This window comes from Heloderma suspectum, chromosome 3 (assembly GCF_057233095.1).
Source record: "Heloderma suspectum isolate Gila_16-S chromosome 3, 16-S_ref, whole genome shotgun sequence".
NCBI lineage: Eukaryota > Metazoa > Chordata > Lepidosauria > Squamata > Helodermatidae > Heloderma > Heloderma suspectum.
In genome coordinates, this window is record NC_139460.1 from 4,049,627 (window position 1) to 4,065,861 (window position 16,235).

A 16,235-nucleotide genomic window follows, 5' to 3' on the forward strand; every position below is an offset into this window, starting at 1 on the left:
GTTTCAGAAGGTTTCGGGGCTGCTCCAAGCCTCATTCCACCCACAGAGGCCTTTGGGGCATCAGGCAACAGAGTGATGTCATTGCATCCTGTTTCTGGGTTCATACAGAGACCTCCATCCTGCCACGAGAGTCGGCAGTGGCAAGCTGCCAGGGTGGACTGAGTTGTGGCATAGCAAAGGTGAGTGAGGTTGTGAGCTGATCTCCTTGTGATTAGGGATGTTGCGAGGGACCACGGGAGGCAGGGTGGGTGGAGTCTGACAGACTCCCACTTGCCTGCCCTCCCGGACCCTACTCGCCGAACTGCGGGGACTCATGGACCTGCTCGGTGCATGCCCAGCACCAGCCCTGTCCTCCTAGCAAACCGCCGTTCTGTGCAACTATGGCAGCTAGGCGCTCCTGGGTAAGAAATGTTGCATAACTGGCGGCCGTAAAGGGCCCAGTTACGCAATGTTGCAGGCATGAAGGGAACCCCACAACTTCTAGTCTAGTGGGATTTTAACAGCCATACTGAGGTCCCCTTGTTGGGAACAGCTCAGGACTTCATGGCCTCCATGGATAAGGGCGAAATTCGCCCAGTTCACATTTTTATGCGAATTTACCAAATTCATACTACCCAAACCTGCACACATGAACCAGAACACAGTTAGATATCCACACTTTTCTGAAGATTGCAGCCAAAGCTCATGCATCAAAAAAATGTGTACAAAAATGTGTGTGTGTTACAGAGAAGTGTGCACTTTATCTTAGGGAAAAGCAGGGGCAAAAAAGGCATGCCATTCGAAAAATGTGTACATTTTGAGGAATGCACAGGAAAATACATATGAATATTTCTGTGTGCTTGAAAAAATATTGCAGACTGATGTGGAAATAGGACAGAAGGAACGTAGCTTTGGAAAAATAAGAAAATGAGCAAAATCCAACTTGACAGAGTTGTCCATCCATTCAGGCCAGCGCTTGCAATTGAGTCCGGAGGCCAACAGAGCTCCTCACTATTCCAGAAGTCAGATCTGTGTCAGATCTGCTAGATATGTCAGTAGGGAAATTTCCAAGAGGCGTGAGGAATCCATTTGGATCCATAAGCCCTCAGGGGCAGGCCAACTGAACGGTTCCCCCACTCACGTGTAGAATATCAGGTGTGTCACCAGCAGCCCAAACCTGAGCAGGTAAAGATCTGTCCATGACAATGAAACCAGTGAAGGTCCCCCCACCCACAGATCGATGCCATCCTGACTTGTGCGGAACACCAGATTCAGTGTCTGTGCAGCAAAGTCCGGATATGTTCACCTCTGGCCTTTAAAGTCCCAAATGGCTGAGGGCCAGGTGACCCCCAGCACAGCATGCTGCCCGGCAGGTCCGCCCAGCCCGGGGATTACACTCCATGCCAGAGGCCTTGCTCCTGGGGCCAGCAAGCACAAGAGGCAGGCCCCTCAGCGTGGTGGTGCCACAACTCCAGAGTGCCCTCCTGGTTGAAATTAGCCCGTCTCCTTCTTTGAGTATCTTTACCCAGAAATTGAAGACGCGTTTATTTTGACAAGCGTTTAATGTGCAACACCTAGCTTTGCTTTTGCTGCTTTTAATATATAATGGGTTGGATCCAAAATCATTGTTCCACCAGCGGAAGGATACCACTGGGCTTCTGCATCCTTGCCTCTCCACCTACCCCCCCACACCACTGCCACTGCAGCCCCCCGTGTGCCCTCCAGATCACCTCCAGAGGGTCCCCCAACCCTCTGGAACAACTTTGGAGGGTGCATGGTGGTGGGGGGGGGAGACTGCAGTGGAGAGGAAAGGACAGGAAAGTCCCGTGCCCCCAGCAGCAGCCTTCTGCTGTCAGGACAACAATTCTGGATCCAAGCCAACATCTTTTACTCTAGACGTGTGTTCTACTTTGTTTTCAGTGTTTGTTGTGTTTTGCTATTGCTTTTAGAAATTGTTTGTTGTATTTGCATCTTTAGTGTTTAGGTTATATGGTTTCATAGAATCCTAGAGTTGGAAGGGGCTATTGAGGCCATGGAGCCCACCCCCCTGCTCAGTGCAGAATCTAGTTTAAAGCATCCCTGACAGACAGCTGTCCAGTCTCTGCTTGAAGACGTCCGGCGACAGAGAGCCCACCACCTCCCTAGGCAGTGGGGTTCATAGTCTGACTGCTCTGATGCTTTGGAAGTTTTTCCTAATGTTCAACCAAAATCTGACTTCCTATAACTTAACCCCATTATTAATTATTATGCCATATGTCACTCTGGTCCTTTTGGTAGAAGAATATAAAATAAATATAGTATGATAATAGTATAAGTGCATTTTATATCCTGCCTTTCTTCGGTCGTGGAACAGAAGACAGTGTGTGCCGTGGCACTCCTGGCAGCAGCCCCTATTTCATTACTGTTGTTGTTCACCATGGGGAAGAATTCCCTCCACTTGGAAGGGGCTTTGGAATTTCGCCGCAGTCCTCTGGAGCCTGGGGAGCGCTGTGTGGAGGGCCCCTCTGAGCAGATCTCCTTGCCCCCCTCAGGTGCACTGCAGCCAGCTCTGTGAATCCGATGAGCTCCACTTGCGCACACTGGAGAAGCACGTGAGTACAGGCACGCACGGCTTGGTTCTTTTTGACACGTAGACCGCCTGTGGGTACGGCGGGGCTCTTACCCCATCTCTGATGACTGTGTCGCATCCCATCTCCCTCCCCCCGTGTGTGGGAGTATGAAGAGAGATCTCTGTGTTCGCATACAATGTGGCCCTTTTGTGAGGGCTGGATTTGCAGAAATGTTCATTCACAGGGTAGTTTGGTTCCTAGCAGTATTGCTCTTAGCTGCTCACATAGCAGCGCATATGGTTCTTGCTCTGCTGCTGCCGGCCCTGCCCCTGCACATGCATCCGGTCTCCCCAGCGCTCCTCGTGGTCCTCGTTCCAAGCAAAGACCAGCTAGCAATCGCACTTCCAGCTGGTCTGACTTCCCCGTTCCGTGCAACTGGCTTCACTGCCCACATTTCATGCAAGGCGTTGCTGCCTTTTCTTTCTTGTTTCTATTGGATCTTCAACAACTGTTTGCAAGCCCATGGGTTTACTCAAGATCCTTACCTGCAACTGAATCCTCCTGGATTTAGATTGGGGACTGAGATGCGCGCCTGCGTGCGTGTGTGTGTAGGTATGTGCATACAAGCAAAACCCAAGCTGGACAAAGTTCTCCATATTCTGTTTTGAAGCTTGTTCCATCTAATGTCCATACCAGATTGTGATTTTCGTTTCTCCTCGCATGAAAATCCTTGCATATTTTTGTGCGCATTTTTCCAAATGTACGCATCAATTGTGTGCATATTTCAAATGTACATATTCTTCTCTCCTTGATTAAAGCACATCTGTGCACACTTTTCAAAACTAGACATTTTTTCATGTACAGTTTTCAAATGCACGCATGCTATTGAACACAAGGGGGGAGGGGCTGCGAATCACACTGCCAGCTCGGAAGTGTATGGACTTTGGCCACAGCTCGTATTCGAGTCCATGTTCGGCCTGAGAGGTGCGAATGAAGTAAATCCTGGTCAAAAACAACTGAAATAAATTTCTCATACATCCGTGTGTGTGCGTGTGTGTGTGTGAATGCCTTGTCTGTTAAAGAGTACTGTAGGTTCAGCCAGAAACAACACCTCCTGGGGGTTACTCTTCAGCCCCCAGTTGCTAGTCTAGAGGTAAGAGGATATATGTATATTTATTTTACTCTAAAAATTATACCCCACCTTATCAGCAATTGCTTTCAGGGCTACTTACAAACAGTTAAATTCGCATCTGTATAATAAACAATCAGCATAAGACACAATCAGTACCAATCAGTACAATGAATATGTATCAGCACAGAATGACAAAATGTTGAAATGCAGACCATTAAAACCATAGAATGAAACTGGGCCCAGCTGAGGTTTTAAAAGGCCTGTGAAAATTTTTAAAAGTCTTTGCCTAGAAAATTTTGAAACGTCTTTGCCTTTGAGAACAGGACATAAGGGGAGGTATCAGGGAAGCCTCCCTGGGGGAGAGCATTCCAATGACAGAGCCCATATATGGCGTGTGTGCGGCCACAAGACTATCAGCTAGCAAGGGTGTGTGGCCACAAGACTATCAGCTTTACCCACACACACCACCCTCTCCTCAAAGCAGTTCCCCCATTGATGAACAGAGGAGTGCAGGAGATCATCACCCTTCGAACAGAAAAAGAGCCCTGAAGCTAGATCAGACCAGCCGCCTCTCCATCATAACCAGTAGCTGTTGATCTTCCTATCTTCCATGGGCACCTGATTTAAAGTAGGGATGTGCATACAAGCAAAACTTGAGTTCACTGAAGCTCTCCACTTCCACATTGGGCTCATTCCATCATCTCATGTCCATATCAGCAATCGGGGGGGGGGGACTTTTTGCATGAAAATTTGTGTGTCTTTTTGTGCATATTTTTCCAAACATATGGATCCATTGTTTACATCTTTGAAATGTACACATAGTTCTCCCATTCTTTCATGGTAACTTTTGGTTACCATGAAAAACATGGTACATTTTTCAAATGTACGCATGCTGTCAAACACTTTTCTTTATTTCTTTTGTCCACGAATCACATTGCAGTCTCAGAAATGTATGGACTTTGACTGTAGATTGAGTCCAAATCCATGTTCAGTCTGGATAAATCCTGATCAAAAATGGGCTGAAACAAATGTATGAAACATACATCCCTAGTTTAAAGAGCCCCCATGAAAATCCATATTGATTTCATATTCCAAAATTCTGATATCCTCTTCCTTGCTCTGCCCTGCAACTAATATATAGAGCATCAGCCTGCCCAATGCAATAATTGATGCTTTGAAACAGTAAAACCCTTCCATTCTCCCGTCCCTGGTTTCTTCCTGCCTGCCTCCCTGCCTGCCTTTCTCCAACCTCCATACCCCAAATTGCCTTTTGGATCTGAGAACTCCTTTCTGGTTTAATCAGCCAAGAGCGGGACACCAAAACAGCTGTGTGCCTGACACAGAGAGACCCGTGCAGGAGTGTTGCAAGCCAACACCAACACAGCCAGGCGGAGCCAGTGGGACGCTGGCAAGAAGCTGGAAGCTTCTGAAGCTGCACTTGCTCTTCCTCTGCATGTGTGTTGCGGGTACTGTAGCCATTAGGAAGCCACCTGCCACGCAGCCACGGGCCGTTTGCTTTCCTTGCTGCTCATCGCTACAGACGAACGTGCCGCACAGAAAGGCACCAGCGCTCCATTTATGGCATCAGAGAGGCCAGGACTCAAGCCCGCCTAAATCGCCATATGCTGGAAAGCTCGACTCTGCCTCCTGACCTCAGCCACATGGATGTGCTACTCAGGGATGCTGGGAAGAAGCTCTGTTTGGGCTGTTTGAGTCACTGACCGCTTCAGGTCTGGAAACAAATAGCTGAGTGGAGGCAGGTGACTCTGATGTCAGTGGGGCGGTGAATCCGCTCCAGATTTCAGTCTGAACCAGTCAGAATTCTAAAGGAGCTCTCCAAGGTGAGTTCTGACTGGTTCGGACTGAAACCCGGAGCGGATTCACCGCCCCACTGACATTGGAGCCATCGGTCTCCACTGAAAGAGCCCCAGTTTTTAAAAGGGTAGCGTTATAGCATGAGGGTGCTATGGCACTATACCTCTGTTTATTTTTATTTTTTAATTCTAGCTAGAAAATGGTTTAGTGATATTAAAGGATAGATTTTGAAAGGACCCAAACAGGTCATAAAATGGCAGCTACCCCAAAGTTACCATGAATGTGTGCTGAGTTCACTTTTCCAAGGCATCGCCGTCCACGTCAAAACGCCACCCTTTGTAAAAGTTGGAAAATCCGCGCTAAAGGCATCTACCCCTGCAGAGATTGCTCAACTCCTCCATTTTCATGAAAATCATTGGACTTTCTGCGGTCTGGGAAAAGGCAGAAGAACCACAGGGAAAATGCAGGATGGCAAAGACTGGATGATGGCGTTGTGTGGATGCCCCATAAAAAGTCGGACGAAGCGTGGCAGCCCGTCTTCAGCCTACGTGTTTGTGCTTTTCTTCACTTTCCCCTTCCTCTTTCCCCTCAGGCATACCATGCTCCTTCCATTACAGCACAGTTGACTTTCTCTGATTTCTAAAGTGCCTCCTGTTCAACTTGAATACAAAAGGGCTCTGTCCAATTATCTGTCTAGTTCAGCTTCCCGTCTTTTGACAGCAGCCAGAAAATGCCACATGCTAGATATGTCCCCCCTAGTCAGCAGCACCAGGCAGCCAGATCTATTCTGTCCCCAAAAGTGGGGGCTGTGCTTCTGACTTCATGCTTTGTAGCCATGAATGTACATCTCCTGTGTACTTTAATTCTCACTCCTCCCCGCAGAAGCCATTGGTGCCACTGGCTCTCATGATTTACTGTGGCCAAGAGTTCCACAGGTTAAAGATCCATTGTCCAAAGAAGTCATTTATTTATTTATTATTATTTATTTAAAACATTTTTATCCTGCCCTATATCACTAAGATCTCAGGGCGAAGTACAGATAAAATCCAATAACAGTATAAAACAATAAATAATTTAAACAGCTAAAAACGTATTAAACCATTAAACAAGGTAATACCAATTTAAATCTAAAACAATGAAACTGTTAAAACAGTGTGCAACTTTGGGGGAATGCATTTAGCCCTCAAAGGCTTTGGTAAAAAGCCATTTTTTAACTTGGTGCCAAAATGAAACCAGTGTCTGCGCCAATTGGGCCTCCAAGGGGAGGGCATTCCACAACCAGGGTGCCACAGCAGAGAAGGCCCTCTCCCACATCCCACCATAGTATATGTCTCGCACTGGTGGGACACAGAGGAGGGCCCCTCCAACAGATCTCAGTCCTCAGGCAGGCATCTATAGGGAGAGGCGTTCCCTCAAATATCGAGGTCCCAAGCTGCTTAGGGCTTTAAATGTCATCTCCAGGACCTTGAATTCTGACCAGAACCCTACTGGCAGCCAGTGCAATTCCTTTAAGATGGGTGTTATATGATATTGGCGAGATGTTCCGGTCAGCAGTCTAGCTGCTGCATTTCGCACAAGCTGAACTGCCGGACATTCGCTCTCAGTCTGGGTCAGCAGAAGATCTTTTGAGCAGAAGTGTGGATCCCTGCTCTCAGCACACCAGCACCCCATTTTATTTATTTATTTTATTAAATTTATTAATTGCCCACCTGGCTGGTCACCCAGCCACTCTGGGCGATGATTTTGTGGCCTTCTCCACTGGCCTTGCTGCTGAGCAGGATTTTGAAAAGAACTGAGCCCTCAAGGTCGTCATCATAACCGATGGTGAATTAACCATTTGGTGTGTGTGTGTGTATGTGTGTGTAATACCTGCATATGAAAACCGCCTTCCCATCATATCCTGTTCTCCCTTGCATCAGCCCTGCAGTGAAATTCACTCTCGTGACTGTTTTATGGAAGTGAGGATCCGATAGCCGCTTTGCTGCCCCCTGGTACCACGTTCATTTATGGCAGAGGCGGAGGGCTTCACTTGGCCAGAGGCTCACCAAAGCTAAGCCCTGGGATCTTAGCCCAGAATATGCGAAGCAACAATGAAGATAAGAATAAATAAGAAAGGAAAGGCTGTATCTGAGCATGTGCAAAGTCAGTATAAGGAGCTGCTTCGTACGGAGTCGGACACCTCAAAAAGGGTATTGTAGAGAGCCAGTGTGGTGTAGTGGCGAGAGTGCTGGACTGGGAGTCGGGAGATCCGGGTTCTAGTCTCCACTTAGCCATGGAAGCTCACTGGGTGACTTTGGGCCAGTTGCAGACTCTCAGCCCAACCCACCTCACAGGGTTAGAATCATAGAATCATAGAATAGTAGGGTTGGAAGGGGCCTACAAGGCCATCGAGTCCAACCCCCTGCTCAATGCAGGAATCCAAGTCAGAGCATCCCTGACAGATGGCTGTCCAGCCTCATCTTGAATGCCTCCAGTGTGAGAGAGCCCACCGCCTTCCTAGGGGATTGGCTCCACTGTCGTCTTGCTCTAACAGTCAGGAGGTTTTTTCTGATGTTTAGCGAGAATCTGGCTTCCTGTCACTTGAGCCCATGCTATCATATCTCCCCTCAGTCTTCTCTTCTCAAGGCTAAACATGCCCAGTTCTTTCTGTCTCTCCTCATAGGGCTTTGTTTTCAGTCCCCTGATCATCCTTGTTGCCCTCCTCTGAACCCTCTCCAGTTTGTCTGCATCCTTCTGAAAGTGTGGTGCCCAGAACTGGACACAGTACTCCAGATGAGGCCTAACCAGTGCTGAGTAGAGGGGAACGAGTACTTCCCGGGATTTGGAAGCTATGCTTCTATTAATGCATCCCAAAATAGCATTTGCCTTTTTTGCAACCACATCATGTTGTTGGCTCATCTTCAGCTTGTGATGGACAACAATTCCAAGATCCTTCTCGCTTGTAGTGTTGCTGAGCCACGTATCCCCCATCTTGTAAGTGTGCATTTGGTTTCTTTTTCCTAGGTGCAGAACTTGGCATTTATCCCTATTAAATGTCATTCTGTTATTTTCTGCCCAGCGCTCCAGTCTATCCAGATCACTTTGAATTTTGTTTCTGTCTTCCAAAGTATTAGCTATCCTGCCCAATTTGGTGTCATCTGCAAATGTTGTTGTTGTGAGAATAAAATGGAGAGGAGGAGGATAATGTAAGCCGCCTTGAGTTCCTTGCAAGAGGAAAAAAGGCAGGATATAAATGAAAGAAATCAATCAATCAATAATAGAGCTGAAAAAGGTCTAGAAAAGAGCAACCAAAATGATCAAGGGGCTGGAGCAACTCTCCTATAGGAAAAGGTTACAATGTTTGGAGCTGTTTAGCTTAGAAAAAAAGGCAAGTAAGATGGGGCGGGAGGGAGGGACATGAGAGAGATCTACAAAGTTGTGCATGGTGTGGAGAAATTGGAAGAGAGAACTTTTTCTCCTTCTCTTGTACTGCTTGTGCCCAGTGGGCTCATCCAGTGAAGCTTCATGTTGGGAAATTCAGGAGAGATCAAAGGAAGCTTTTCTTCACACAGTGCAGAGTTAAGTGATGGCATTTGCCCCCCCCCCGACCTCCTCCATGCACGCGATGAGCCTGCCACGGGGTCATGAACCCTCTTCACCCCCACGGACCTGTCAGGGCTCTTCGCTGAATCTGTGTCCCTCGCCTGTTCGCAAACGTGACTCTTGCAGATCCTGGTGTCCTACAAGCGCATCCAGACTCTGCAGAAGCTGCAGCCACGGGTCAGCCTGCCCACCAGCTCATCGCAGAACTCCCCGGCCAGAACAGACCGGGCTCCCAAGAGCAGCTACAGCGACTTGGACGGCAAGATCCTCCGGCTGTGTGGTAAGGCTGGGGCTGGGCAGCAGGACGCTCTGCAGGATGGAGAGACAGTCACCCAGACCCAGGCATTGTAGACCAGAGGCGGAGAACCTGCGCCCCTCGGCCTAACGTCACGTCCTCCGCACGATGTCAAAAGGGCTCCGCGTGCGACCAGTGTAGACCTCTGGCAAGAGTGATCTGCCCCTTCCCCGGCAGCCTGCTGTGTGGGAAGGAAGAGGGAGAGAGAGGAAAGGGGGTGGCACAAAGAGAGAGAGAGGGGGGCGGCCCCCTCACTTTTGTCTATGGGCTCACCCACTACTGACCTGCAGCCCCCGGCAGATTACCCACGAAGGAATGCAGTCCTCGACAGAGAAAAGGTTGCCCATCCCGAGTGTAGATGTGTATTACTTTCGTCCCACTGTCATCGCTAATCAAATGAGTTGTCGAAGTTTTTGAAACAGTACAAGAACCTGCCAACCCTGTTTAGTGGAGGTAAACATGGGATGAGTGTCCACACTAGGGGTGAACAGGCTCCCCCACACACACACATCAAATTGGCTCAGAAATGAACCAAGGCATTAAAAAAAAAAATGAAGCTCGTTTCCAAGCCCCTCTGACTTCACTAACCACCACCCCTCCCCCTCCCACATCCTTACAAGGTGCAACCCTTTACATGTTTAGACAGAAAAAGGTCCTACAAGGCCCAGCATGCCCCAGCCAACATGCTGGCTGGGGCATGCTGGGCATGCATGTAGGGCGTTTTCTGCTTAAACATGCATGGGGTTGCACACTTAATCACTCACCAGGGGAGAGCAGCAGCAGCACTCCTGCCGTAAGGAGGGCGGGGGACCCCTTCCCTCTCGGATATGCTGGGACAAGCAGCCTTATTCGCATCCCACAGTTTCCCCCCACGAACACGGCACAAACTAGCGATTTTGAACGGGAGCGCTGATTGTTTTGGAAGGAAATCAACGACCGGTGCAATTCCTCAAGCTTCTCTAGATTGGGGCCATTGTGGGGAAAGAAACAGAGGAGAAGGAGATTCTCCAGATCTGAAATATTGCAATTATTTTTTTTATTTGCTATCGTTTGAAAAGTTGTACTGCTGCTCTGGGAAGCTGCTAGGCTGAGGAGCAGGGCATGGATGGATACACACAATGTCGCTTGCCCCAAGGAATCTTGGGAAGAGTAGTTTTGTGAGGGTGTCCTGAAGTCTCGGAGATCCCTAGATTAGGAGCACAAAGCGGAGCGCTGCCTGCTTAGACCAAAGGCCCATCCCGTCCCGTCCATGGCCCTTCAGGCCTGGATCTTCACCATGGCTAGCTGAAGATGGGGTTTCTGCCTAGCTGCTGGGGCTAATAGCCCTCCATAGCCTTTTCCTCCGTGGGTTTGTCAACCACCCTTTCAAACCTGCCTAAGCTGGCAACCGTTCCCACCTGGGACGGCAGCAACTCCCACCTTCTCATCTGTCACTTTGCAGGGGAGCTGTATGACGCGGATGCCGCCTCGCTCCAGCTCAAAGTCATTAATTACGTGAGTATCCTGAGCGCCACTGCTCTCCGCACCTGCGTGTCTTTTCTGCTCTGCCCTCACCGCCTTTCCTGCCTCCGCTGACATCAGTGGGGCAGATCATGGCTGTGCGTAAGCTGTGCGCCCTGTGGCTGGAAATCCATTCCTCCCTTCTCCCCACGCGCCCCCTCCTCCGTCCCTGCATGAGTCCTGGCTCACTGCCGGATTCGGAGATGTGTGATGCTCACCCCAGTGAATACCTGCAGCGGCCAGCCAGGCGGGGGGCAGCCCTGAATGTTCTGGCTTGGTCAGCTACAAACCTGCGAGGGAACAAAACTGCGGGATGAGTCACCCACAACATTAGCTGTGGTGCAATTGAGTTGTTGATAGGCTGTACATGAGGCATGGAGATGATGGTGTCCCTTTATGTAGCGCTAAACACGCACATGGTACTTTAGAAAGAATGGCAAGTCCTTGCCCCAAGGGGCGTGCCTTCTGTTTTTTTATGCTACTGCAGCTTCATTCCAAGAAGGCTTACATGCAACAAAGATAACATCCAGAGAAGTTGCAATGAAACAGAAAGCCATCACTACAAAGTGCAACAGAGACAAGCATTCTTCTGGCCCCCAGAGTAGACAGGGCTTACATTCTAGAAAACAACACCGACAGAGGAAGAGGAGGGACTTAGTCAACCTTTGGCTTGTTGGATAGACAAGGCAGGGAACTGGGGGAAACAACGTTTTCACCTCACTCTTCAGCTGAAAAAGGCTCCTAAAGTGGTTACAGAGTTTAAGACTAAGCCAGTCCCTGCCCTCAGGCTTACAATAAAAAAGACGCAGCACAAAAGGAAAAGGGATTGGGAGGGAAGAGGAAAAAAACAAAAGTCAGGCACCAGTTCTTCGTTTCAGCCAAACTGCAGCCCAGAGAAGAATCCTGCCTCTTCCACAACCCCACAGTTGCAAAGGAGGACATACCCAACAGCTCCCGCATAGCCATTGTCCACCCTCCACCCCCACCTGCTATGGGGCAGTGCAAATGCCCTTGTTCCTCTGGCAGATGAGGGGGCGGATGAACAGTTGGCAGTGGTGCATTTAGGAAAAGCCTTGCAGAGACGTGTTCATCTTGTAGCCCCATCTGTCTTCCTTCATCCATACCCCTTTAGATCTCTCCTTCTCACCGTTGGCCTCTTCTTTGAAAAAACTAAAGAAACAGACATGAAGCAATAGGATAAAAAGTGCCCCTGGAATCTGGTAAAAATGTATACGGTCTGGAGGAAAACCTTGTCAATTGCACAGGTGTCTGCCCAGTTTTTGTCTAAGATTGGAGTGTGCATCCATGCCTGTTTTCAGGGGATGGCGGGGGTGGGAGGGGACCACTGGCAAAACAGCCAAGACTTTCACCTGACCAAGTCAGTTTTACTGGAGACCAGGGAGCAAGGAATAGCGATTGGAATGGCTGTGCCACAGCCAGATGCCCACGGCAATAGAAAATGAGGAGGAATCAGGTAAGGCAGCCTTCCCCAACCTGGTGAAGGCTGAGGTAAGGGAACCGTGACCATTAATAGGGACTAAAGACACCCTATTTCCAGGGAGGAGAAGTTAAAAGTGTCTCCCAAGACTGTACAAGACATGGAAGGTGGAGGACTAAAAATGGGCTTCAGGTGGAATCTGACCCGAAAAGGCCCAGGAAGGTTGAACTGCGATTGTTGATGCACCTTCCTCCAAGCCCCCCGCCCAAGCCTGTTTCTTTATTGTTTTGTTTATTATATTTTTAATCCACCCAGTAACAGCCATTCGCTGAGCAGATTGCAAAAACAAAAAGAATAACATACAACATGAAGCCATATTTTTATATAAAACCATTTGTAATATTTTCAGGAGGGGGGTGGTAGGGGCTTGTATTCTGTGGCAGCTGCCATCTTTTTAACCCACAATTCTCCTTGGAATGTTACATCTCAAGAGGGAGGCAAGAGGGAGATAGTGGTCTGTTAGCCTGAGAGGACCCCTGCTGCTGCCGCAAAGCTGGTGGAGATGGGGGGGGGGGTTTAAGACCTGAAAGCAAAACAAATAAGCACATCCCACCCCGCTTCACGCACACACACCCCTTCAAGCCAAAGTCCACTTTCCTCTCAGGCCTAATTTAACGCCTGGCACGCGGTGCATTTCAAACTGCATTTCAGTCTTTCAGGCTTGTGCACCAGCAGTGCGGGAGAGGCTAAAAGGCGCTTTAAGGGGCGTATGTGAAACCTGGCTTAAGAAATGAAGTACTTGTTAGAGAGGATTCAGTCTCAGCATCTCCAGCTTCAAAGCTCGACTTCCTTTTATTTCTCTAATGTGACCAATCATTTTTTTAAAATACTTCTTAAAATCTGCTGCAATAATGTTGACAAGAGAGTGTTTGTCAACAGCTGGTCTTGGTTGTCTTCCAAGTTTAGGAAATAAGATGCTGTAAAAGCAACAAGCAGGACAGGAGCGCCCTGCGTTCAGGAACACATCCCTGCCATCTGCCGATGTAAAGTGTTCACATCTTCCTTTTAAAAAGTATCATAAAATGTTGCAGCCCTTTACACTTTCCTGAGCAGCACTGACTCAGCCAGCTTGGGGGGGGGGGGGTACAGAGTTCCTACATTCATTGCATAAGAGATCGAAATAAGCCAGCAATTAAAATCAGATAAATCTTCAGGCAGTTGTTTTTATAGTTCTGGAAGAATCCTTGATTTAAGGCCTTTGAGACAACTAAAAATTCTCTGATAGTGCCTGCAACCACCACCACCACCACCCCGAAAAAAAACCTTATTTACTTACTTGCTTTTTCTGTGCTCAGCTTGCAATCTCAGCAGGGGACAGGGGACACGAGGGGCCAATAGGATTTCACCTGGTCCTATAAAGGTGTGTGAAAGAACAGTAATATTACTCCAAAGGAGGAGTAATATTCCCAAACTTGCCTGTCCCACCCTTTGCCTCCTTTTTTTTTGTTATTAATTTATTCATACTACTTTTATACTGCTTAATATCCTGAGATCTCTAAGCACTTCACAGTATAAAAAACTACATAAAAACAGTGTAAAAACAATATAAAATAATAAATTATTGAAAACACTACAACAAAGGCAGTCATAAAACAGAGCTGTCCAAAACAGTCCGTTTACAAGTCAGGAAAAGTATCTGCTGTGTAAGCAGATACTTCTTCAAGAGGCATTTAAAGCTCCCCACAGTTTCTGCCTCTCAAACAATGAGTGGAATGGTGCTCCAGAGGGTTAGGTTGCCGCTACCGAGAAGGCCTGCTTATGTGAGGCTGTCTGGTGACATTCTATTGGCCTCTGCACTCTTCACGCTGGAAACCGTTCAACTCTCTCCGTTTGCATATTTACCTGTATTTCTCTCTTGCAGCTGAAACAGGAGACCCAGTCGCCATGTTGCTGCCTTCTGTTGGTGTCAGAGGATAACCACCAGCTTTTCTGTCAGGTGAGTTCCCCCACACATATGCACACACGCACAAATCTGAATGCTTTCAGCTCAAAAGGAGTCTCTATTCTCTATTATTTTCCCTGTGCATAAAGTTTACAAGTCTACCTGTCTTGGCTTTTCGGAAAGGAGCTTTGACACATCTCTTTAATTTGGTCTTTTAAAGTGTAAATAGTGGCTTTAATGTTTTAATATGGTTTTATTGTGTTTATGTTTTTAGGAATTACTGTTTTTATTTAAATTGTCGCACTCCACCTTGGTGACATTTGTGGAAAGGTGGTATGTCCATCCTATCAAGAAATTGTAAATGAATTCCTAATTTCTGAGCAGTCACCTCTATCTCTGTCGCCAGGCTTTATTCATGCAATCAGTCTTCCAGGCGCTGTGTTTCCAGGATCGCTAGTTAACACACAATTGCTTTCCCATTTATCACCCCAACATACTTGCCATCAGAGTAGTTAAAGTATGACACAGGATAGATTTTTGCCCACACCTTCACTGGATGCTTTGGGGAGAACTGGGAATCCTGATCTATGTTAGATTGTAAATCAGCTGTCAGGAGTGATAGTTCCTTGCAGTAACCAACTTGGAGGAAAACAGGAGGGCGGTCTTCTTGATGTGGCATTAGGGACATTGTGCCTTCGGCCCTGTGATCAATCATAACTTTTAAGCATATCCAAGGGTGGCCTATTTTTGCAAATGGAGATAAATTCTCAGTGGCTGCCCCACAAGTGTAGAATTGTAAAGCTTCATCGAAAGAGCTTTGTTGTTCTTTGGCTGCCCTGTTAAAATAAATGTTTTTTTATTTTTACAAAGACCAACAAGACCTAACAACCGAATGGGGAAATCACTTGTCAACATTTTCAACACTCCTTTGCTGCCATAATAAGCGTGGTCCCTCTGCCATGTGAGTGGCCCTAGTGAAAAGCCAAGTAACCCTTTATTGTAATTATTGTGTAATCCTACTTGTCACATACACCCCAGCTCCTTACCTATTGAGTTCAGTGGTAATTGTGCATAGGGTTGAAGCCTACAGATAATATTGTTCAATGATTCATAGGCTTTGGGCTGCAATCCCACGCATGTTTACTTGGTAGTGACCCCCAGAACTCAGTGGGACTTTCTGCAGAGTAAAATGCCGAGGAACGTGCTGTCAAACTGCATTCGATGGCTGGGTCAAACTCCCTGGGGAGAGGTTTACTTCGAGCATTATTCCTGGGTATACAATCTGTATTTAGTCTACCTATTTTACATAGATTGTTTTAAATTATTGCAACTCCCAGCCAAGCTTTCAGTGATGTGACAGGCTGCAAGCAAGCTTTAATAAACAACCAGTGGATGCTTTTGCATCAAGGCAAGGGTTTCAAATGCCGCCATGCCTCTGCTTCTGTGAAGATGGACATCCCTTGATGCCTTCTGTTTCTTTCCATTACTTGCCCAGTTCTTGTTTCTTGCAGGTTGTTGGAGATAAAGTGCTGGAGGAGGAGATCAGCTTCCCTGTGAGTTGTCAAATCATTCCGTCCGTTTCTGATGTTCGGGTGTGAGTAACATCATTAATGTAGCCAAAATGGCACTACCCCAATGCAAGCAGTGGCACAGTGGAGCCAGGACTGGCAGGGTTGAAGTGCCCGGACTTTTTGATTAGCGGGATGTTGATGTCATCTGCCACCCCACTCAGACTTCCCTCTTCCTTCTGAGTGTAGCTGTATCTCTCACTGTAGCTGGGAGGAAATGGATTTTCCCAGCAGCAATATATTGTTGCGAGCCAGCTCTCTTGAGTGCAGAGTATTTGGGGGTGGCTTGGTCTTGATGGGTAATTATGAATTATTTGCTTTACAAAAGACATAGAGCTTAAAAGAGAGAGAGAAAGATGGATCAGCACAGCTGCCTGCATTTCCGGACTCTCCTTGGAAGCGTAGCTATGGGGACTCTCACGATGAGAGGGGCCA

The 16,235-nt window shown here is 47.7% G+C and overlaps 1 protein-coding gene across 1 annotated transcript in view; it reads left to right on the forward strand.

Annotated features, from left to right (window-relative positions):
- Nucleotides 1–16,235, forward strand: part of PDE2A (phosphodiesterase 2A) — a 320,770-nt gene that overhangs the window by 256,532 nt on the left and 48,003 nt on the right. Inside the window, exons 6-10 of the mRNA XM_084842325.1 lie at nt 2,511–2,570; nt 9,184–9,337; nt 10,794–10,846; nt 14,212–14,286; nt 15,744–15,785. Coding sequence (XP_084698451.1) covers nt 2,511–2,570; nt 9,184–9,337; nt 10,794–10,846; nt 14,212–14,286; nt 15,744–15,785 — 384 coding nt within the window. The remainder of the gene's footprint in view (nt 1–2,510; nt 2,571–9,183; nt 9,338–10,793; nt 10,847–14,211; nt 14,287–15,743; nt 15,786–16,235) is intronic.